General features: G+C 54.0%; 1 protein-coding gene across 4 annotated transcripts in view; it reads left to right on the forward strand.

The window, feature by feature from the left end:
- PMEPA1 (prostate transmembrane protein, androgen induced 1) overlaps positions 1-23602 on the forward strand; it is a 56881-nt gene that overhangs the window by 22847 nt on the left and 10432 nt on the right. The window contains exon 2 of one of the 4 annotated variants that reach the window (XM_074318203.2): positions 22615-22691. The exons of 2 other annotated variants lie outside the window; for them this stretch is intronic. In XM_074318203.2, coding sequence (XP_074174304.2) covers positions 22682-22691 — 10 coding nt within the window. In that variant the 5' untranslated portion in view covers positions 22615-22681. Of the gene's footprint in view, positions 1-22614; positions 22692-22900; positions 23490-23602 lie in introns of those variants that run through there. One more of the 4 variants, XM_019748583.3, reaches the window with a different exon arrangement.

A 23602-nucleotide genomic window follows, 5' to 3' on the forward strand; every position in this document is an offset into this window, starting at 1 on the left:
CTGAGGCTTGGGGCGGTGACTTGCCCTGGGCCAAGCCACCTGGAATGGTGAAGCTGCAGTTCTATCTGTGTGTTGGGCACCAGTGTCTGGACTGTACAACATTGAGGGAAGGAGGGGGAGGCAGGGAGAATCAGAAGCCAAAGGTGCCTGTGACGGCCGGGCACGTACAGGAAGGAAGTGGCTGCGTGACCAGCCCCCTGACAGAGAAGGGTGAAGGTTGGTGGCAACAGTGGCCCCTCATTGGGCACCTGGCAGGTGCTAGGCTTTGCTCTAGAAGTTGACAATCCTGATTCGAAGAGACCTGAGACCCCTATCAAGGGGACCCACCCCTGCTGGCCACCCCTGTGGATGAGCCCCTTTGGCCTGGCCTGGCAGAGCAGAGGCACAGCCCCTAGTTCAGGGCATGTGTGGCGTCGCAGTGGGCATGTCGTAGGGATGTGGCCCTACGCCAGCTCCACCCCCGACACTATCCTTTCCTGGGAAGCGAGGACGGCCCATTTTCCAGCGACCCTTTGTAAAAGCAGGAGCAGGGGCCAGAACCCCTCCTGCCAAATGCAAAGTTGGAGGTGACACCAAATCCCCCCTCTCCCGTTTATTTTTCTAGGTGCCCCCAGAGGCAGGTGTAGACAAGTTCTTACCGCCCATGCATTTTAATTTAACGCTTTGTGCCACCCTTTAAGTGAACAGCGCTACACAGAAGCTGTCCCCACTAGGTGTTAGACACATTTTAGCAGTCGACCTCTTAGAACAAGAGTGAGAATTAGCTGCCGGTCAGCCAGCTACGCACACAGTCCTATTTTAAGAGAACTTGGAGTGCAGCTCAATCAGAGATAGTATGTTTTCCCTTTCTTCAGAGCAGCCAGCCCCCTGCCCCCCCCCACCCCAGCCCCAGCCACTGGCAGACCCCAAACTAGACCGATAACAGCATTTTCATTTAAGTCCATCTGACAAATCGTTTTCGACGGAGAAAGCAATACTCCATCTTTAAATGGCTACTTTGTCAGCGCGTCTCTGGGCGCTGTAAAAAGTCCTTTGTTATCTGTGTCTAGACAGCATGCCAGCGGGATATTTGGTCTGCACGAACGAGAGAGATCTGACAGGGTTGAATTCATTTACCGGCGTATTTAAAGCAGAATTTCAAAACACTTGCTCATAAACCGCGTTGGGCCCAGACTGCCCTGGCCTCCCCCAGCCCACACTGGAGTTTCTTGTTTCATAATTTTTCGCCTGTTTGGGCAGTTCGCACGGGTTGCAGCCGGATGCCCTGGCGAGGAGGAGACGAGGGGTGACTGCGGCTTGCAGCTTTTTTTCCTTCTCTAATTGTCCTCTTTATGACTGTCTAGACACCCTGCAGATGTACGTTCTCAGGGAACGGCTTTTCCCTCTGGTGATGGGACACTAAGTGGAAAGATTGCAGCCGCCATCCCTCCAACCATTTGACTGCCCTCCCCCCTTCCCCAAACTGTTCCTCGGCGATTCTTCCCTCCCTTAAATTAAGGCACTTCTCCTCCTGGCAGCAGCCTCTGTGTTTATAACACGTTGGCTTGACTGTGCTAATTTTATACCATCACCAAAAAAAGAGAGAGAAAGTGACATCCCAGGTTTTCTCCTCTCTGAAGGGTGAGCAGAGACCCCCCTCATCACCTCCCCACAACTTCCCCCACTTTTTGTTACTCTCTTGCAATCTTTTTTTTTTTTTTTGGTGGCACACATAGACTAATAATATAAAACACTAGGTAGGGGTTGGCTTTTTAAGGATGAAAATATCAGGGCCACTTGAATGGGTCCAAGGTTTGAGTTATTCCAAAGAGATGCATTAATTAACCTCACTGCCATCGTGACTAGGTGAGTGTTGCCCAAGTGGAAAGGGGCAAGTGGTGGGGGTAGAGGATCTCCCGGCCCCCCGACTACGCATTACCATCCCTCTAGGAACTGAACCTGCAAATAGACATTATTATGCCGAAGACCAGGAAAGGGACCACTTTGGGCTTCTCCCGACTCTGCAGTGGGTGGGGAAGTCTTCCTGACCACCCCTCCCCTTGTGAGGCAGCCCCAGAACCAGTGAACTGAGCTGTTACAGTGCAACTATATATGTTCAAGCTGGGAGGGGGGCAGAGTGCTCCCTTCTGAAGTAGGGACTGCAGGATGGAGAGGCCGCTGTGCCCTGCCCATCCCCCCAGCAGTGCCCTGCCCATCCCCCCAGCAAGACACCCTTACCCCCTCTTGAAAACTTGTCCTTGCAGTTGACTCGGATACAAAGCCATAAATTTCCCCTCTCCGCCTGGAGTCATCAGTCCACCCTCTGGGTTTTACATGGTAGGGGGCACAAAAGGTGGGGAGGGGGGTGGGGCAGGCAGCCAGCCAGATGTCTCCTGGGATCCCCAAACCTGCATCTCATTTCTGCCAGATCAAGCAAATCCGGCGTATCTGTCTCATTTCCTGGGGGTGAGGGTGGACATTCCGTGTGCACGAGACAGAGACGGACAAGGTACGTCTCAAAACACTCTGGGTTTCTTGAGATGCTTGATTCCTGCCCCCAAAACGGTCAGAGCCCACAGGCAGAGTGGTCTGTTCCACTGCAGCTCCCACTGTGCTGGGCACGGGTTTGTGACGTGCTTTGTGTGGGCAGCTCAACAAGGAGCTGAGGCCGAGAGCTGGAGAGTGGGGCACTCAGCCTGTTTCTCTTCCTCGTTTTAGCCTGCAAACCTGTAATCCCCTTCTCCCCAGAAGGGAGAAGGCCGCTGATGGGGTCTAATATTTTGAGTGAATATAGTTACTGAGGGTTCTCCCTGCTCCCCCATTACTATAATGTCCATCTTTAAGGAGAAAAATACAAAGTGAAGTATTTTGAGGGTAAGGGGTCTTTTTCAAAAAATAAAAGAGACCAAGATGGCATCACCAGGCATCACTAGGTTTGTAGTGTGTGCAGACATGCCGCTGGCCCAGCCCCCTCCACGGAGTTCCCAAGCAGGAATGGTCCTTAAAACAGGATGGGCTATTAAATATTGGATCCTCAGGCTGGCAGACGTGTCTGCGCTGTAATTGGGTCTGTCTTGGAGTAATTAAAAGAAAATGATGATATTAACCCAGTCACCATGCCGGTGTGGCATAGAGAAACGAGTGGCATCAGTATAGGTTTTTCTCTCCAAAAGTTGGTCCCTCTCAGTACATCAAAAATGCATCCTTGGCTTGAGTTTGGGGAGACTTTTTTTTTTTTTTTTTTTTTTTACTTTTTGAATAATTGATCGTATATCTCCTGGTCCTCTTTTTCTTTTCCCAGAGCAGCAGAGACATCCCCCACCCCCCGCCCCATTCCGTCTAATCCAGTGGCTTCGGTTTTCCCCAGGGAGATGGGAGCTTTGAAAGCCGGGCACAACACACATGCCCCCAAGAGCCCAGAGCCTGAGCGGCAAGACTGGAAAACGTCTCCTTTTTAAAGCTGCAATTTGGGAGGCCTTTCTTTTCTGAAGAGTTGGAGAAGCCACAGTTGCAAGACAGCCGTGGTGCACTGTTTTATTTAGAAGGCGAATCGCCTCTGATTTGTCAGGCAAAACAGGTGTGGTGGGGAGACATCTATTTTCATAATTCTAAACAAACCTGGTGAGTGCCCCGCTTCTCGGTGTGGCCTGCCCATGCAGAAAGCCCAGCTCCCCCAGCAGCGTTTAGTAGAATATTTATAGCTCATCAACTGAACTTCCCTTCATCCAGGAGGAGTTGGTATCTGCTGGCGAGTGGGGACATGAACTCTTGATAGGCAGTGGATTTAAATGTTGTTTTCTTTTTAATGGAGAAACAGGGATCCCAGGCAGACAGAGCAGCTGTGCTTCACCCCTCAGTGGGTCTTCTCAGTTTTTGAGTGTGTGGGGTGCTGGCTAAGGAACCATCTTCCCATCATGTTAGCACCTCATTGTCAAGAGGGGCAGTTAGAGGGTGAACTTGGGGGCACCCCTCTGGGCAAGCAGCTGGCACCCCTGACACTCCAGGAAGACCCAGGACCTGGAACCCTAGTCAGTAGGGCGTTTGTGCTTCAGTTTGCAAAGCAACATAGGGGTCATCGCCCCATTTTATGGATAAGAACACTGAGGCTCAAAAAGAAACAGCTTGCCCAAGGTTATGCGACAAATTGATGGTGGAGCTGGTCTCCTGCCTTCGAGGCAGGGCCCAGAAATGACCCGGACTGTTCAGATTCTTCTCAGGCCTTCGTTTCCAGCTGCAGCCTCAATGTCCTGTAACCTCCAGCTAAATGTAGCCATGTATGTACAGGGGGTGCAATTGATGCAGGAAAGAGGTGGACCCGGTGCTTGGTGACATGGCCTGTTCGTCCATCAAATACTTGAACTCCTGCGCCATCGAAGGGGCTGGAGGTGGATGGTGGTGAATGAAAGGGCCTGGGCCTGCCCTCCTGGAGCACAGACTCTAGCGCGGGAGCAGACGGCAGACGTACCGTGTTTCCCCGAAAATAAGACCTAGCCAGACAATCAGCTCTAATGCGTCCTTTGAAGCAAAAATTAATATAAGATCCGGCTTTATTTTAATATAATATAAAACCAGGTCTTATATAATATAAGACTGGGTCTTATATTAATGATTGCTCCAAAAGACGCATTAGAGTTGATTGTCCAGCTTGGTCTTATTTTCGGAGAAACGGTAGTTTCAGGTGCCAGGGAGGGGACGTAAACCACGGTCATGTGACCATGCCTGTGGTTGTGCTGGCGAGAATGAGATGGAACCAGCCACGGGGAGATCTAGGGGAGAAGTTGGAGGGGGGGTTCTGCTGGCTGTCGCACCTGGAGGAGGGACTGAGCAGGTATCAGTCTCCTCGTCTGTAAAACGATGTTTGACTGAAAAAGACAGACGTTTCTGACTCTTCTGGGAGAGCCATAAATGACAGTTTTGTAAGACGCTGCCATTGGGGAAACGGAGTAGAGGGTATACAGTCTATCCTATTTCTCAGAACTGTACGGACATCTACAATTATCTCAGAATAAACAAATGTTCTTTAAAAAGTGAAAGGTCTGGGAAAGCCGCTTCCCTCCTAATTGCTGGGACCACCCAGGTATAGGGCCAGGAGCCACAAGCGGTCCCTTCGTATCCTTACTGTCACTGTAGCTCAGGAAGAGAAAACCCCGGAGAGCTTCTCTCTTCTCTCTCGTCTTCACCTGCAAATTGTAGGTGCCAGAACTGGAGTCTCTGGGCAGCTTGCTTGCTGCCCCTTGTGGTGCCTGCCAGGGTCAGGATGCCCCCTGGGTCTCAGGCAGGCAGCTCTTTTGAGGCTAGGCTTTCCCATTACCTCCTGTGCTTGTTCAGCTTAAATGGCTGACGTGTGCTGAAGTCAGAAACAAACCCCTCTGATAGCTGCATCCTGGGCAGACATCACGAAGCAATCACAGCATACTTTGCTGTGGGCCTGGACACAGCCTCGTCCCCTGTCTCTGGTGGAACCTTGGTGGGTGGGCAGCCGTTCCCAGGCCCAGAGCTTAAGGAAAACCTGGAGGACTGGCAGTGAAGAAAGCCATGCAGAGTCCCTGGACAGAAGACACAGCTTTGCCACTTGGAGGCCACTCTCCAGCACCAGGGCAGCTCTCTGTAAAGACTGAGTGAAGATATTTGGTTTCTTAGAGGCCCTGGAGCTTACCATCTCCTGTGTGTTTGAGTAGAAGGGCTCTCAGTGCACAAAAGCTGGAAGCTAGAAGCTGTCACAAACCCTGGCTTTCCTACAGATCGACACCCCATTTCAGAAATCCTTTATCTCCCTCTCTCTTTGACCGGGGCCCCACAAATGGTTGGTTTCCATTCTCCTTCCTCGAGAAGGGCCTGTAAACAATGTCTATGGGGACATGGGCTGTTGTCCCTCACTGTCGCTCACTCACGTGCTCATTTCACAAGCATTCTTTAAGCACCTACTGTGTGCCTGGCACAGACGATGTTTCCACGATCAGAGTAACGGTCGCAGCTCCAACCTTCAGACATTTATAATCCAAGGGGTTAATGAACAGGCACCTTTCCCTAATTTGTCTGCTTTCTAATCGGAGTTTTAGACTGGGTTGTCCTTATTGTTTGAACAAGTCACGTGTGGTTTAAGTCTTCGCTACTGTCTTCATATTAGGGCCTCGTTAGGAATCGCTTGTTGCCGCTAGCGCGTGCGGAGCCGGTTTTAAGCACCAGGCGCTGCTTTAGCTATTCTCTATTGTCTTGTTGCATCCAGAGCCCTCCGCCTTGGCCCCGTGGACCTTTGGACAGGATCATTCTGTTGGGGGAGGGGGTCCTGGGCACTGCAGGAGGTGTAGCAGCATCTCTGGCCCCCACCCACTAGTGCCAGTAGTGTTCCCTCCCAGATGGGACAACCACAGATGTCTCTAGACGTTCCCTGAGAGGCAGAATTGTCCTCTCTGAGAACCGCTGCTTTCACCCCGTGGGCCTTCCCCTGACGTAGCTTTTGAGTGTGGGCAGGCCGGCAGCCTGCTCATTTGTCAAATGTAGGTGATGACAGGACTCCCCACGGTGGCTGGTTGGGAGCCTTGAATGATAGAATGCACTTAGAGCTCTCAGCACAGCCTCCTGGTCAAACCGTAGTGGCTGAGACTCTCCCTGCTGTGTGTCTGATGGGCAGACGCCAGTCCTCCGTTCACGCATCTAAGCAGGGTTCCTGGGGCTTGTGGTGAGCCTGAAACAGGCTCACCTCGCAAAGATGGGCAAGGCCGTGGCCCTTACGCTCTGGGCGGTGCTTCACGCTGACCCTGACTAGGTAGGTACACCAGTGTGTGGCACCAGCTCCCAGCTTTGTGTGGGTGACTGACTCCGAGCACCACCCTTTCCCTCTCTGGTCCCATCGTTTGTTGCATCTGGTCCGTGTCGGGGGCTTCCAAGCTATTGCCTCCCCCAGAGACCCCGGACTCAGTAGGCTGGCTCCTCGTTTTCCCGGGCTCATTCGTGACCCCAGTTGCCTCAGGGATCTCGGAGCCACTCAAGCTGCCAGGCGCCCATCCCACCCCCTCCTCTCCCTTCCACCATAATGAATTTAAATATTAGACTCCAGCATTTGCGTTCACGTCTGGGACTTCGGCGTAAGAGTTTATTCGAACCAGTGCTTCCTCCACTGAAGGAGTGGAGACCTGATAGAAATCAGCTAACCCACAGAAGGGCGCTTGCAAAAAATACCACAACCTGCAGGTTCCTGGACCCGAGACTGAAAGGTGTCATCAGTTCAGTCTGTGGGACCTAGGGGACATGGGGCTCGGCGTGCTGCATTTAAGGAACTTCCACGACAATCCTGACTGTGGCCTTGTTTGGAAAATCACACTGGAAAGGGATACCTGCCATCATTTTCCCACTCACCTTTCTGCGTAGCCTCTGCTCGCGTCCATTCCCCCAGGCACTCCCAGGAATTGTCCGGACCCCCAAAGCCGCTACCTCCTTATCCTAGCTTCACTCTGTGTCCCGGAGGCATCGATCTTTCTTGCCCTGGAATTTGACTATGTTCCTACCTCAGGACACTTGCACTTGCACTTTCGGGCGGCCAGAAGTGTTCCCCCAGCTTTCCTCATCTTTCAGGTCTTGGCTTCAAGGCTACCCCCTCAGACATGCCATCCCGGACACCTCATCTAAGGAGCCCCCCCTCCCGGCAGTCTGCTCAGCACCCTCTTACCTCATCTTCCGGTGCTTGGTGCTTATTTGTGTATTTTCTAGCTCAGTTTTGCCCCACCCCTCCTGCAGACCTGAGCCCCATGGGGGCTGACACTTGCTTCTCCTGAGCTAGCATGGGGCCTGGATGTGGAGAGACCAGCACGCATCACAGATCAACGCCAGCTCACCTGAGAAGACAGGTGTGCGGTGTTGGAGAGGAGGACACTCAGGTGTCTTCAGACACCCGTGTCCTTCGAAGATCCCTGCAGCTTGTGACTCTTGTGCCTGCCGTGGCCCTGACAGCAGAGTTTGTGGTCATTTTGTCATTGGTGATACATTGATACTCTACCATGATACAAGGACACTTTGATACATTGTATCAGGATATTTGATTGTATTGGGATGCAATTATACTTTATATTGGGGAAAGCCAAGCTACTCTCCTGGGAAAGAACTTGGAGGTTCTTTGCTCTTTGCTAGGGGGAAGCCACTAGGAGCCAATGCTTCGAGGTTACTTAAAATCTTCTTTCTTCATTTCTAAATTTTAAATGGCATGTTTAGAATTTAACAAACCTGGGAGCCAGACCTGCAAGTTGAAAGATGACAGCCTAGAGATGGTTTCATTTGGCTGGCTGCAGCAGCCAGATGGCAGCTGCTGTGAGCGGGAGACGGGAGGAGGCTGGCAGAGGGGGGAGCAGTTTCTGTTTCGGCTCTTACCCTCCCCCTACAGTAAGCCACCCACCCCGTGCCAGGCCTGGGCCGCGCCCCACAGATCAGTTGAGGCTGCTGGCGGTGACCTCTGCCAGGGTGATGCTAGGGTCCCAAGGGACAGGGCCCTCCAGACTCTTTAAAAAAACAACTTTATTTTGGGATTACTGTAGATTCGCATGCTGTTGTAAGAAATAGTCGAGCTGTCCACATCACCCAGCCGCTCCCAGGGGTAACATCTTAACACGGCGATAGTACATTCCCACAGCCAGCAAATCGACGTTTGGTATAATCCGTAGACCTTATTCAGATTTCCCCAGTTTACATGCACTCACTGGAGTGAGTGTATATGTGTGCGTGAATTTATGTGTGCGTGTGTGTGTATGTTTAGTTCTGTGCGGTTTCCTCACATGTAGATTTACGTGACTGCACCACAGTCTAGACACAGCATTCGCATCCCAAGGACCCCCTCATTCTACCCTTTCATGTCCACGCCCAGCCTAACCCCTGGTGACCAGTAACCTGATCATCTCTGTACTTTTGTCATTTTGAGAATGTTATGTAAGTGCAATCATACAGTATGCAGCCTTTGCGATTGGCAGAATTCTCTGAACCTGCCAGGTTCTGTGCATGTCAGTTCATTCCTTTTTATTCCTATGTGGATGTGCCCTTTGACCTATTGAAGACATCAGGTTGCTTCCAGTGTGGGGCTGCTACAGATAAAGCAGCTGTGAACACCCGCGTACAGGTCTCATTTCTTTGGGATGAATCCCAGGGGTGTAATTGCTGGGTCATGTGGTCGTTGCATGTTTAGTTTTGTCAGAGACTATTCACTTTCATCAATACCCATGTACCCTGTGACCTCTGCGTAGAGATGTGAGTCTTGGCAAGTGGACCTTGAACACGAATTCCTTCCTCCTTCAGTATTAACGGAGGGCAGCATATGTGCCAGGCAGGGTGTAACTTCCCTATCAGAGGCACAGTGAGAACAAGCTAAACAAGGACTCGCATGGAACTTTCTTGCTGATGAGGTGAAATCAGCAGCAAACAGGCACGCACGTTAGTGAAGAAATGGTTTCTCGTAATAGCTGACACATACACATATATGTAGCTTTCCTACGTGCCAGGTGCTTTCTGGGTACTTTACAACCCTCAGATAGGCCATGGAGGTGGCGCTAACATTTTCTCCACGGTGCAGAAAAAGAAGCAGAGGCATAGAGAGCCAGAAGAGGACAGAGCCTGAGAGCCTGGAAGGTCTAGGCTCCTGACTACACACTGCAGTGCCCGTCCAGGCCAAGACAGGCTGCCAGGAGGTGACGAGTGAGTGTATTTGGGATAGGATGACCAAAAGGCCTCCCTGAGATGCGCCAGGACAGAACTGCATATGCCAAGGTCCTGGGGTGGGAACAGGTAAAAAGGCCAGTGTGGCTGGAGTGTGATGAGCAGGGAAAGGAGGTGGGAGGCACAGAAATGAGGCTGCGTGGGCCTCGTAGGTGTTTAACCCGAGTGTGAGTCAGTGATTCAATTGATGTTTTTTTAAAAAATTGCTGTGACTGCTGAGTGCAGAATAGATGGGGGAGGAGGGGAGTTAGGTTATAATGGAGGAAGCAGGGAGATGGGGAGGGACATGCAGGCAAGCCTGTTGCCCTCGAGGGATGACCCCCCAAGTCTTCCCCAGCCTCAGCCTGGGGAGACCCCTGCAGGGTCCCCGTGAGGGTGATCAGCTCCCATTGGAACACAGCATAGGGCCTGGATCCGCCTGAGAGGTTCGCCCCCAGCTCTGCCCTGCGAGGGCAGGAGCAAGGACCCCCAGCTAGCCACTCCCTCCAACATCTGCCGCCGGACCTTGTTTTCCCATGTAGGTCTGTGTCCTGGTACATTTTTCTGGTGTCTTGATTTTTTTTTTTTTGCTGCTTCTCTCTTCTCCCTGTGTCCCAACCAGTTGTTACCATAGAAATTGAACTTAGCGCCTCGGTTTTAGCCAGTCCAGATCGTTCATAAATGTGCGCTGACGTCCTTGTAGCCCCTTTGACTTGCCCTGTCAGGCGAGGCTGCCGGCTCTGTAACCTAATGGTGGCCACCACTTATTATGCCCTTACTGTGTACCAGCTGGTGTTGGGAGCGTGGACGCCTTCTACGAGCTCAGTGAGAGCTCAGCAATCCCGGGAGGTCATACTGTCACTGATGCATGCTTTACAATGGGGAAGCTAAGCAAGGGGCCAAGGTCACACATGCAGAGGTGGCCACGCGTGGATTTGAATCCAGAGCCAACCACTCACGTTCCATAGCTTTGCCAGGCCCCCATGTTGGAGCTCAGAGAAAAGACACTTCGCTGAGCTTCTGCTTCTCAGTGAGGAGTTGGTCAGAACCTTGGTCTTCCCAACATTTGGGATTTGCTGCTTCTGGAAGGTGTTGTTTCAAAAGGAAATGATACCAATGGCTGGAAAAGCCTTGCCTGTGGGGTGGGGACCAGGAGAGGCGCTGGTGTCTGGGAGGCTTGTAACTGCCTTGTGGGTCTTCATTTTGCCTGTTGCCTGAAAAAACAAAGAGGAAGAGACTCAGACGGGGTCTCAGGAAAAGACCCCAAACAATCCCATGCACATGTGAGACACCCAGAAAAACAAACAGCATGAGAGAGAAGAACACACGTACACAGACAGTCAGAGGGGGAGATAGTCACACAGATGTCCCCAGCCAGACCCCGACTCTCGGGACCCTAGAGAGAGGCCGATATAGACATTCTCTGTCCCACCTACTTGGGGGCCCTGTGGTGGTGACGTCATCCCATCTGGCTCCTCCCAGTCGGTCCTGCCCGGCCAGGGGGACCTTGCAGTGGCCCTGCCAGTGTGCCCAGTGTTGTTCCCTAGAACCTTCCCCCACAAAACTGTTAAACTGGCCGTAAAGAATGCCTCATTCTGGGCCAGGACTCTACCCCGAGTCCCACGTAAAGTGTGAGCTGTGCCATACCCGGGACCCCCGGCGCTTCAGGAACCAGCAAGGTAGCACCTGTGTCGCGGTGAGATGACCTTCCAGCCCAGCCTGGCGTCCGAGGGACTCAGGCCTTGCCGTGTGTTGCTCTTTCTAAGAAATGAGAGGAGGTGGAGGAGAGGGAGGGACGGGCCCTGCTTTCGCCGTCGGGGCAGCCCGGTGGGGCAGGTTGTGGTTGTGGCTGTGTATTAACTCTTGTCCACCCTGACGAGAGCGATGGTGGTTAGGACACAGGCTTCAGTGTCCCCGGCCTGGCCACGTGACCTGTGTGAGCTCCAGCGTGTGTTTCGTCTCTCACGGCCTGATTCCTTGCCCCTAACGTAGGGGGACAGTACGACTAGGAACCTGCTGGAGAACCGCTTGGAAGGTTTGGTGACATGACCGAGACTTGTGATTCGGGGCAGGAAACAGGGCAAGTGCGTGTGTGCCTGTCGGACGTGCATTGTTAGAATGGCTTTGGGAGATTTCAGTCATCCATCGTCTATCCCAGAAATAAATCCAGCCAGGGGCACAGATTCGAAACCTGTTGCCACAGAGAGGACAAATCGTGGGAGGATTGAAAGTGCCTCCGCGGCCCTGGGCAATCGCAGTTCCTGGGGCCGGCCTAGAACCCCCGGCGCCTGGCACAGGTCTGCCACACAGTAGGTGTGCACCAGGTACATGCCGCTTGAATGGATGGTGGGTCTGAGAAGTCCCTGGGGCTAGATAGTCCCCAGGGACAGAAGAGAGTGTCTGTCATGGCAAATAAAGTCAGGCACCCCTGGGCTTCGTGCGTGCAGGTTGAGGGCAGGCTGCTGGCTGTCTTTCTGTCCCCAGGAGGTGCATTGTATTGCCGTAGGTCCTTTCGCCAGGGCAGGTGTCCTGCCTCCATGACTTGCAGCCACTTTCCCTACATCCAGTTCCTTCTGTCTATTCAGGGTGTATTAGTGTGCTTGGCTGCTGTAACAAAACACCACAGACCACCATGGCTGAAACAACAGAAATTTATTTTCTCACAGTTCTGAAGGCTGGAAGTTCAAGTTCAAGGTGCTGACACACTGAGTTTCCGGTGAGACTTCTCTTCCTGGCTTGTAGGTAGTCACATGACCTTTCCTCCACGTGTGTGCTAGTCTCTTCTTGTCAGGACCCTCACCCTGTGGGATCCAGGCCCCACCCTCTGACCGCATTTACCCTAATTACTTCCTTTGAGGTCCCACCTCCAAATACAGCCACACTGGGGGCTAAGGCTTCAACATGAATTTGGTGGGGGGTGGGGGGGGAGGAGACACACAAGACATTCAGTCTGTAATACAAGGTCCCCTTTCCTTCTGATTCAGATGGAGGATTTGAGAAGGTAGGTGACAACTGCCAGCTCTGCAACTTACTCTGTTAGTTAACAGCCCCCAGAGTAACTGTCACTTGTAGGGTTTACCGTGAGCTCAGTGGGGAGAGCCATTTTTCCGTGGATTTTCACATCGGATCCATGAGTGAGGCAGTTTGGTCGTGGGGTCTGAAGGTGGGAGACAAGCTGGAGAGGAGCATGCTGTATCCAGCTGTCCTCGCTGAGCCCCTGCACTGCCCTGGATGGACCAGGCTCCTCGCTGCTTGGCTGACCCTGTATTGACCGCTAGTTGTTTCTTTGCTGCCAGAACACCTCAGTGGATAAGGGGTACTTTCTCTCCTTTGGAGTTGGGAGAGTATTCACCCCACTTCCTCCTCAGATGCGAGGTGGGTGCTAGTGGTGCTTGCTTCTCCAGATGAAGAAACTGGGGCACAGAGAATGAAATAACTTTGTCATGTCACATGGTTGGCTGCTGGCAGAGCTGGGGTATGGATCCAGGCAGACCAGCTCCAGGGCCATGCTAACCCCTGGACCAATAATACCCTGCTCCAAGTATTTACAGAATTGAATTCAATTCCTGGAGTCCAAGGAAGTGTCCAGCCCTCACCGCCTTCTCCCGTCTCTCCTTGACCTTGGCCATCAATCTGCTTCTCAGCCTCTGTCCTGGCTGAGATGCAAGTAGCTGGGCCCCTCTCCATCCTGAAAGGAAGGGGCGCCCCTGGGTCAGCACAGAGCCCCCTCCCGACGGTGCGCGGCTGGCCGACCCTCAGAGGCTCTCCAGCACGTGGCCTGTTCATCGAGGAGCTATTGGGGAACAGCAGCTGCATTGTGGCGCCCACTGCAGAGTGATGCCTTTTGTCCGAGAGGCTTGGAAACGGAGCCCCCCGTTCACCTCCCTCTCCTGGCGCTGCCGTCTGGGCTCATGTTGGGAAACACCAGGCTCTTGAAAATTGGTGATTGAGAGAAACATGTGCTGGTTTCCAAGGCACACACAGTGCCTCCCGAGTGGCAGGGGCCAGTGTGAGTGTCCTATTGTCAGTCACACCCAGGAACACACACACAGACACACACAGACACGCCTGAGTCTTTCTGGTATGTTAACGCTTTTAAAATCAAAATGATCGATGCTTGTTATAAAAATGCAAACAATATAAAAATACAAAAAGTAAAAATACAGTCCCCCTCTTCCAGAAGTAGCCCTCATTCAACCGTTAAGAATTGTATATTTATCCTTATATCTACTGTAAAAACGGGTCCATACTCTGTGTACTGTCCCAGCTTCATTATTTCTGCTCAGTGATAATTTGCTAACATCCATCCATCATCAGACCTATAGACCCGTGGTTCTCAGCAAGGGTGATTCTGCCGCCGAGGGGACATTGGGCAATGTCTGGAGACATTTTTGGTTATCACAACGTGGGGGTGATGGTGCGCCTAGCATCCAGTGCGTAGAAACCAGAGATGTTGCTAAACATCCCACAAGACACAGGACAGCCCCACCACCGAGAACGGTGCAGCCCAAATGTCAGTAGAGCCAAGGGTGAGATGCCCTGCTATAGATTTATGCATCTTTTTCTAGTGGCCCCATTATATTCCATAATGTGATGTACCAGGGTTTGTTTTGTGGGATTTCGATGCACTCTGGTTGTTCACTTTTTTTAAAAAAAAAAGCTCTGCCGTACATCCTTCTGCATAGATGCTTTCCAGCCCTTCTGTGAGTTTTCTGTTAGATATAATCATGGAGGCTAAAATTGCTGAGTTGAAAGATAGCGTGCATTTTTAATTTGGATAGGCACTGCCAAAATGCCCTCCAAGAAGATTATGGCCATCACACTACCATGAGCAGACCACTTGCTCAGCCGTGCCCACCCAATCCCCGTTTGTTCCCTATGCTCCTCAATTAACAGAACACATTCGATGTATTTTAAAGAACTTGCCATTGCACCTCCAACGGGTCCATTGATGGGACTGGATCGCTCACCGTGAGTTCACTCCATTCTGTCAATAACTCTCGAACGGTGATTGATATTTTGCTGACAGTGGGTGTTTAAAGATGTTCGATGTCGGTGACAATAGAAAAAAAAATCCCATTAGTTCTTTCCATTTGGATAATAGCAGGAAAGATAAAAGGCACTGCTTTGTCTTTTCTTATCGAAGGAGTGTTTAATCACGAGGTTCTAAAATGATTACACAGGCCCTCTGCACTCCCCTGAATTCTTATTCCGTCATCCGTTCCCACGCGAGCTTTCAGACCCGAGGCCACAGCTGCACCCCCCTCCGAGGCCCCCGCCCGAAAGATGACCTCGGGACGCGGGGAGTGAAGCCCAGAAGTGAATGAGGCTCCTCACACCTGCCACTTGGGTATGAGAAGGCGGTTGTGAGGGGCCCTTCCCAAACTTGCACAAGGCACGCGGCAGGATATGTGGTGTAAATGATTTATCTTCAAAACCCTTTCAACCTGGCTCCATGTTATTGTCAATTCATGTGCCTTGACTGTATGGTCCCTTGGGCTTCTGGATGCTTCCATCTCCATTGGGAGACACTAGTGTGGAGGCGTCTCTGTTAGGCTCTGGCTGGGGCGACATAGAGCTGAACATCCCCAACCTGAGATGCTGTTGAGCAGAGACGGGGGGATGAGTGAGGGTTCAGTGGGTGATGCCCAGGTACTTGGGAGTCTGGGGGGCGGGGCCCAGGCCCAACCGGGAAGTGCATTGTGTGCACGTGTGTGTACACGTGTACCTGTGTGTGTGTGACAAGGGAGAGAAAGAGGAAGGGAGGGAGAGGCAGCCAGGTGAGGAAAGGCTGGAAGTAGCCTCCAGGCAGTGTGAGAATGGCCCATCTTCTGTCATCCCGTTGCTTTCCAGCAACACGCAGGCCGAGAGGACGCTTTCCGCCCTGGAATGGTCGTCAGTCCAGCCCACTGTCAAGGAGAGACAGAATCGCTGTCTCACAGGCGAGCTCCGTGTCAGGCCACATGCATTTGCCCCTCTCCAGGCAAGTGAAGGGCAGGCCCAGGGCACCATCTGGCACCTGGGTATCACCTTGGGCTCCCCAGCCAGGGACACCTGATGGGGTGGTCAAGCACCCCTCCTTACCCGACCAAGGGCGTTCCCAGGGCCAGTCAGAGGCCACCTCATGGCTGGGCTCCACCACCCACAACCCCAGGCCAAGGGCCTTCACCCATTCCCCGTTCTCCCAAGACGTGCTGCCAGACTCAGGATGATAACATCTCTGCAGGGACACCACCCGGAAAGTGGCTGTCTGTTTTGGATACTGACACATGCTGCTTACATCTTTTTTGTCTCTTTTACTGTAACGGTAATTATACGTGCTTGAAATGCTGCGTGTGCAGCATGCGTCTTACATAGAGGGGCTGTCCCCGCCGGGGGCCTCCCCAGGGCTGCCACGCCTGCCAGTTTCGTGTGTGGCTCGCTGGCCCCTGGTCAGTGCAGACAGTCACTCATAGACATAGGTATAGATGTAAGATTCACTGTTATGTTAAAATATAAATACGTTTGTTCTTTTTTAAAACAAAAATGGGCTCATCCCATTTGATGGCTTCTCTTTCTCTCATCGGGGTGTCTCTCTGCACCAGTGCACGCAGACCTGCTGGCTGTGCTGTCCTTGTTGCAGTGGCCCCTTTGGGGGAGGTTGAAGTGGTTCCCAGTGGTTTTGCCCTTTCATGCAGCACTGCGGTGGGCCTTCTCGACACTCGTGTGCACACGAGAACAAGTGTGATCGTTTATTCAACATATTTATCATGTGTGTCTGCTCCAGGGAAGGCGCTGTCCTAGGTTCTGGGGACACAGAATAAGCAGAGTCACCTCTGGTGACACTAGCATCCTAGGAGGGAGAGGCAGGAAATGAATGGTTAGACGGGTCACAAATAGCATTCTGGATTAGTGCTACGGAGAAAAATGGAACAGGCCCACGGTCCTGGGGTTGGGGGCAGAGCACTGTCTCAGACAGAGTGCTGAGGGACGCACCGTGGGGAAGTGACGTGGGACCAGAGACCTGAAAGGAAGGCAGACAGCAAGCGTGTGGCTGTGGGGAAAGAGCATTCCTGGCAGAAGGAAAGGCACATGCAAAGGCCCTGAGGTGGGGCTGTGCTTGATCCTTTTACAGAACACGGAGGAGTGAAAGGGAGAGAATCTGAAAGAAGTACATGTGGAGATTAGTGCCCAGAAGTCCAGCTGCCTGGTCAAGGGTTCATACTTGAAAGGGTCGAGAGATTATTTTGCTCTGTAGAGGGACAAACTTGCAGTTCACACTGTCCGTTAGCTCCGGCCCTGGCAGAGGGCACCGGTTCTGGTGGGCTGCCTCCAGTTGCTATGGATTCCGGTGGCCCCAGCCCAGGGCCTGGAGTTCTTGGTTCCAGGGGCTCCTTCCTGGAAACGTTGGCTCCAGATGAACTCATGTAGTTCTCCCCACAATCATGTGAAGTGGGGACTGGGTCATCCTTCCCTTTTTTTTTTTTTTTTTTTTTTTTTTTTTACCCCGGACCTTGGTGATTTGTCTAAGGCCCCACAGTACATTGCAAAACTGGATTCAGACCTAGGAACCTTAGAGGCAAACCTTACGTTCTTAACCTGTACCCTAAATTCTGCTGTGAGCAGCTATGCAGGGAGCCTCGGGCTGCGATGCCAGGCCAGTCCCCACCCCCTCCCTAGCCAACATGTGACTTGTTTCCTCCCGGACACTGGACAACACTGGATAGTATCTCAGGCTTACGAGCCCAGGTAGTAGGTGCCAGACGCCCAGCTGCGTGCCTGGCACAGTGAGCACTTGGTAAGTGGTGTAGTCTGTTTTTAAAAATGAGAAAACTGGCCTAGATTTGCTGCCCACCTCCCAAACCTCTAGAGAAAGACATCCATTTTTTTTTAACCTATAAAAAGTATGGTCTCACCCACAAGAAGTAAATGTGCTGTTGTGGGTGTTTGAAACGGCACCAGGAGAGCGATCAGAAAGTTTTTCCTTTGACATCTGGTTCAATTTTATTTGAAAATCTGGGGTGGGGGTGGGGGAATGGAAACTGCGTTCTCATTCAAATGCAGTGGGGGTGGGTGGGGGAGGAGGGGCTGTAAATGAAATGGCTGGAACCCCAGGCAGGCCCGGGCTCTGCGGAATGACAATGAGGCCGGCCCTGGCGGGTCTCATCCAGGCAGGCCTAACAAGATTAGATTTTCATAAATTTCAGACAGTGCCAATTCCTAATTCCTCAGTGAGCGGCCAGGAGGCCAGACAGGGCAGCCTGCACGGACTGCTTGTTAACCGGGGAGCGGGGCGGCTCCTCTGAGAGCAGACACAAAGGGGGTGTGGGAGGGTGGGGTCGTCTGGTCTGAAAACCTCCTGTGGGCTGGCAGGAGCCAGGTGGACTCTGGCCCAGCTCTCCAGCTCAGAAATGAGCTCCACGCCGACTGCTTCTCCGATGATTAACCAAAAAAGACAGTGGCAGTTGCACTCACTGGGGATACCGGTACGGACAAGGCCTGTTCTTTTTAGCGAAGTCTACAGCAGTCTTCTCCCCATTTACAGCTGGGAAGTGGCTGGACGGGTCTGAACTGAGGCTCCAGCACTTGGGTCAGCTGGCAGCTCCATCACCAAGAACCGGGGGCTATAACCTCTTTACCTCAACTAACCCGGCCGGGAACGCGGGCTGCAAACCCCAGTGGCACCTGCGACGTGGTCTCCAGTGGAAACCACGGGTCTCCTGTCACATTGAAATCTGCCAGGTCGTGGGGAATGCGACAATGTCCCCACCACAAATGTAGTCCTGCGTGTTCTTCCCACAGCCCAAATCTGGTTGAGTGTTTCATAACTGTTTTGAAATAATTGGCTTCCTTTTTAAGCCACAATTTTATTTTCATTTCATTTTAGTTTAAAAACCATGTTCTGAGGGAGCTGCCAGGGGTACCATGGCAAGGAAGTGGTGAAAAACCCGGGCCTGGGGCTCGTGGGTTCGGGGCCGCTCCCCAACTCGGCTCCTGGCCTGGGGTGGGGCCAATGCGGCAACTCGGGGTGCTGTGGCAGTTAAGGGAGGGACGTCCTGTGGGACGTCCTGTCCTGGCGAGGCGTTTGGCACCCAGGTGATGGCAGAGGAGATGGCAGCCGTCGGTGTCTTTTATGCACTGCTTTGGGCAGGGCCCACAGCTTCCTGGAGGGCCGGCTGCGAGGTTCCTTCCTAACTGTCCTGTGACTTTCCTCCGTGTTGGCGGGGAGGTGGGCACCACTGGCCTCAGACACTGGCTTCGTGGACCGTGTGCTGGGTGGTGCTGCAGGCTCTCCTGGTCTCGACTGGTGGCCAGGCTGATTCTGACATCCTGGAGCTCAGTGGCTTCATCGTCAGCTCCTTAGAACCATTGGATGTGGGGCGGTCGGCCTAACCTGGCCCTGACAGCACGCGTGGGGGTCTGGGCCTTTGGCCAGTCACCTTACCGCTCTCAGCCTCAGTTTCCGCATCTGTAAAGTGGGCGGCGGGGAGGGTGTCGTGTTAGTATGTACTTTATAGAAAGACGGTGAGGAATCTATAGCATGACATCGGTAAGGGATTTAGGGGCACTGTGCTCCACTGTCTCTATCAGATGGGATGGGAAGGATCAGAGATGTGTGTGTACACATCTCAGAGTGACTGTGTGTGTCTTTGGTGGAGAAGACAAAAGGGAGGGTCAGGCCACTGCAGTGAGGCAGACAGACCTGTTAATTTGAAATTATTCACGAGGAAAGAGGATGCTAAATTAAATTAGAGTGACCTTACTTTGCATGTGGAAGATGGGCTTGGTCACCCCTGAGAACCGGCCGTATCCATCACCTACCCCTGGGGGGAAATTATGAAGAAAAATGAGAGCTGCTCCCCCACCCTTCCCATGGCGAGCAGACTAGACACCAGAACAAAATGAGGGAAATGTGATGTTTCTTTCCCAAAGGCTCCTGTTGCCGCAGCCAGGTCCTCAGAGCAGGAAGCAGTGTCCCTGGTGGCCTTGGGTCCAGCCACCACCCTGGGTGACCTTTCTTGGACTGATGTTGCCCCAAATCCCCAACCCTGGGGCAGAGGCCTGCAGGGCACACCCAGCATTGCCAGGGCTTCAGCCCCTATGAGGGGTGCCATTTGTTCCCAGAGGGATGTCAGGAATTGTGACGATGGTGATGGTAGAGCGCTCGCATTTTCCTGCCCTGTTCTGAGCGCCTCACAGGTTGTAACTGGAGCTCACAGAGGTGCCTGTGCCCAGGATCACACACCTGGTTGCTGGCAGATGCAGGAAAGCAGGACAGGGTGTCCTCAGAAGTGCTTGGGTTGTGGGGAGGGAAAGCTAGCAAGGTCCTCTCCCCATCTTAGCTCCCTCAGGGAGGCTGAGGATTTAGGACCCAGCCCTGTTATTTCTAGATGCACAATCTATGGCAGTGTCTCCCCGAGCCTCAGTTTGCTTGTCTGCAAATTGGGTGTGGTGATGGCACCCACCCCGCAGCCATGGGGGAGGCGGGCTCAGAGCTGTGCTGGTGTGAATGTTGCAGCTGTTAGAATCATTACCATAGTTACAGCGAGTAGTTACCATGAGTACAGTGAGTTTGGGCTGTGGACCAGCCCGCCCATCATCCCCTCTCACTCCGTCACTCTTTGTCTGTGACCAGACTGTGGTACTCACAGGAGATTTGGGGACCGAGGTGGAGGTGGTGCAGTGGTAGGACCCAACCCTTGCGCTGTACCATGCAGGGCACTCGGCCCCATGTCCAGGTAAAGGGGAGGTCTGTCAGATTGGGGAAACTGAAGCAGGGTTCCACCTCGGCAGTTGGCAGCTAAGTGACCTGGGGCTTCTCTCCTGGTCAAGTCTGGAAGCCTCCTGCTCTGTGCTGTAGCCTGCCCAGTGCTTTTAAAACACTTGAATGTGTTGCCGGCGTGAAAGGCCGGGCAGCATCAGTTTCTACGTTCCGGAAAGATCGGGCGGGTGGCCACTCTGGGCCAGCCTGCCGGGGGCACCATCCTGTTTGGCCCACTGGGGTTGCAACTAGCAGTGCCTGTGTAGAGGCGTGTGCACTTGGAGGGGGGAGCTGTTGCTCGATTACTGATGCCTGCCGTGGGAGCCGGAGTCAGGCACGGATGCTGAGGCCCAGGCTGCCCACAGGGGCCGAGCAGATGACAGACCCAGATGGGGCCCAAGCACATGGCACACGCCTGTGTAAAGAGGGTGGCCGCCCACTATAGATGCAGATGTCCTCAGGCCTCCAGTGTGCAGTCTATCCCAGCAGGTGCTTGCACGGTGCATTTCCCGAAGAAATGGGTTCACTTTCTGGAGAAATAGGTTCATGTCTCCCCAAGGCAGTGATTGTGGAAGTGCATGGAGGCGGGGGATATTGTCGGCAGACCAGAGCCCCTCACCCCATGGCCAAGGCCAAAACACTCAGCCCAGTGTGTTCTTTGCCATGTGGGTTGAGTGAGTCAACTGCTGGTGGGGGGCCTCTCCTGCCCCCCTCAGCGTTCCCACCCTCCAGCCCTTTGTGCCTGGGTGTGGCCTGGAGTATCCAGCATGGCTTTGCTTAACCCTGTCTCTTCGGGCTGTTGGCTTTGCCCTGGCTGGGGTCAGGCCCCCGTGATCGCGGTCACCTCGAGCGAGGGGCTCCCCGACCGCCAAGCACATCACACAACAGCTGTGCAGGGCACGTGCCCTTCGTCTCTTCCCTTTTACGTCAGGCATCTGGACGGACTCCGGTGAAGTCCAGGGTGACAGCGGCTGTGCCGGCCCTGAGCCATAGCAGAGGCTCGGGAGCCCTCCAGAGTCCCCGTCCTCCTCTGTGGCTTTCAGGATGTGGCCCAGAAATCAGTCGCAAGTTCCCTCTTTCCGAGAGTTGCCCCTTCCTCCCACCATGTGGGTTTCCTGGGTCCTCATGGGGTGGTGGCCCAGGGACCTGTGTGGGCACAGCCTTGCTGTCAGGAGGCCTGTGTTCTGGGGGTGATTCTCTCACTCTGTACTCCAGACCAGAAACCAGATCCTCCAGCCCTCTGGGCCCTGCCTGACGTGGTCAGTGGAGCTGTGGGAGGGTTTCTTCACACCCTCTCGGCCTGCTGGGTCCTCACCCACTGCTCTCTGTGGGCCGCCATCGGCTCTGCTGCTTCAGCCACTGTCCTGCTGCCACCATCTGCACCCCAGACATCACCAGGAGGAGGGCGCTGGCCCAGCCGTGGCTCTGCAGGCCACCAGGACCCGGCACAGGGACAAAGGAAGCCCCACACCACCCTCCCTCCAGGCCTGGCATGGGCAGGGCTCCTGGAGAGCAGGGGGAGGGGGCGGAGGGGTGCCCACCACCACCGTACAGCTGGGGTGAAGAGTGCACTGGGCTGCGGGAAGGGAATTGCAGGCCCCTCTGAGGAGGGAGGGCGTGGGTGTTGCACAAAGCAGGCCTGTGTGTCCCCTGAATGGGTGGCTTTATCCTGGGTCTTAACACACAGGACCTGGGCCCTATGGAATCAAGCCAGGCTGCCCAGGCCCTGGACCAGCCCGTCTGGGGAGGCAGGAGGTGTGGCCAGTTACTGGGTCCGAGGCCAGAGGCCTGTCCTTTGCCCAACCCAGGCCCTGCCCTCCTGTTAGGAAACCAAGGGTGTCTGGAGGGCGGTTGGAGGCTTGCCTGATTTCCCACCAGGCCAGGCCCTGGCCTTCTCGGGGCTCAGGAGTGTCTCACCAAAGTCCCTGGCCAGTTCATCCTCCCTCCTGGCCTCTCCAGAGCGAATGGGGACACAGTCCCACCCAGGGGCCAGAGCCAAGGCCCAGCTCCAGACTGAATTTCCTGGTGCAGAGGCAGATGTCCAGTGATGGTCAGGTGGGAGGAGCCACCAGCGTTGGGCCCTCGGGCTCCATGAGGCTGTCACTTGACCTCTGAGATGGGACGATAAAAGTGCCCCGTACATAGTCAGCCCTGTACTGGAATGCTCAGCCTGCCACTGTTGACTGGATTATTCTTTGTCGTGCGGTGTCCTGCGCATGTAGGTTACTGAGCAGCGCTGCCGGCCCTCTCCCACTAGATGCCAGGATCGCCCCGTTGTGGCAGCCGCTCATGTCCTCAGGTATTACCACGTGTCCCCTGGGGGGCAGGCTCACCCAACTTACTAATGGCATCAGGTAAAGTTGGCAGTTGGGCAGATGTAGACTGTGACGTGAGAACGTGGATTCCCAGAGAGCCTGGGAGGGAAGAAGGGGGCCAGGGCTTCGGAGAGGATGTGGGTTCTCTGTGGGGAAGCTTCTACGGCTGCACCAGCAGCAGCATTGCTTTCCCACTGGAAGCCTCAGGGAAACTGAGGCAGGGGCGTGCGGGGCAGGTCCTGCGGGGCTTGGGGGGGCAGGGCCCTGACACTGCCTGTTGCTCGCCGGTCCCACCTGCTGCTCCCTGCTCCCTGCAGCTCCGTTTGGGAGGAGGAAGAGCTGCGTCAGTGGCCCTGAGGTGGAACCTGTGCCATGGGGCCCTCAGCTAAGTGCTCATTAGTGCCCGGCTACACTGGGGGGTCTTCCTGCCCCCATCTGGGTCAGGGTAGACACATGGCCCTGCTTGGGCTGGGGTGGACTGGCCCCTGCCGGCCGCTGTCCCCTCTGCCATATTACCCCCGGGCCCCCGCTGCGGGGGGCTCTGCTGGCACCGGCCACGGCCAGCTGCCGAGCCCTTCCGCATGGACCCGCCTGAGTCAGCAGAAACCTCCGTGGCTCTGGCAGGATCAGAATAACCTCCTTCCTTTTCCAGCACTTGAGGGCTTTTCCGCCTTTGAGGGGAAAAGCAAAAAACAAAACCAGCAAAAAGAAATCAGAATGACAGCATCTGCAGCCACCAGACTGATTTTTCTGAGGCCTCTTCACTTGGGGCCGAGGGGGAGGTGGGGGATCCTCACACAACCCTGTCCTGTGGAGGGTGGTGTGTGTGTGTGAGTCGTGTGTGCTATCTGGGTGTGGGTGTGTGTGTGCTGGGGATGTGTGTGTCGGGGGGTGA

Source organism: Rhinolophus sinicus, chromosome 13 (assembly GCF_057876585.1).
Source record: "Rhinolophus sinicus isolate RSI-liver-muscle chromosome 13, RSI-T2T, whole genome shotgun sequence".
NCBI classification, from domain to species: Eukaryota; Metazoa; Chordata; class Mammalia; order Chiroptera; family Rhinolophidae; genus Rhinolophus; species Rhinolophus sinicus.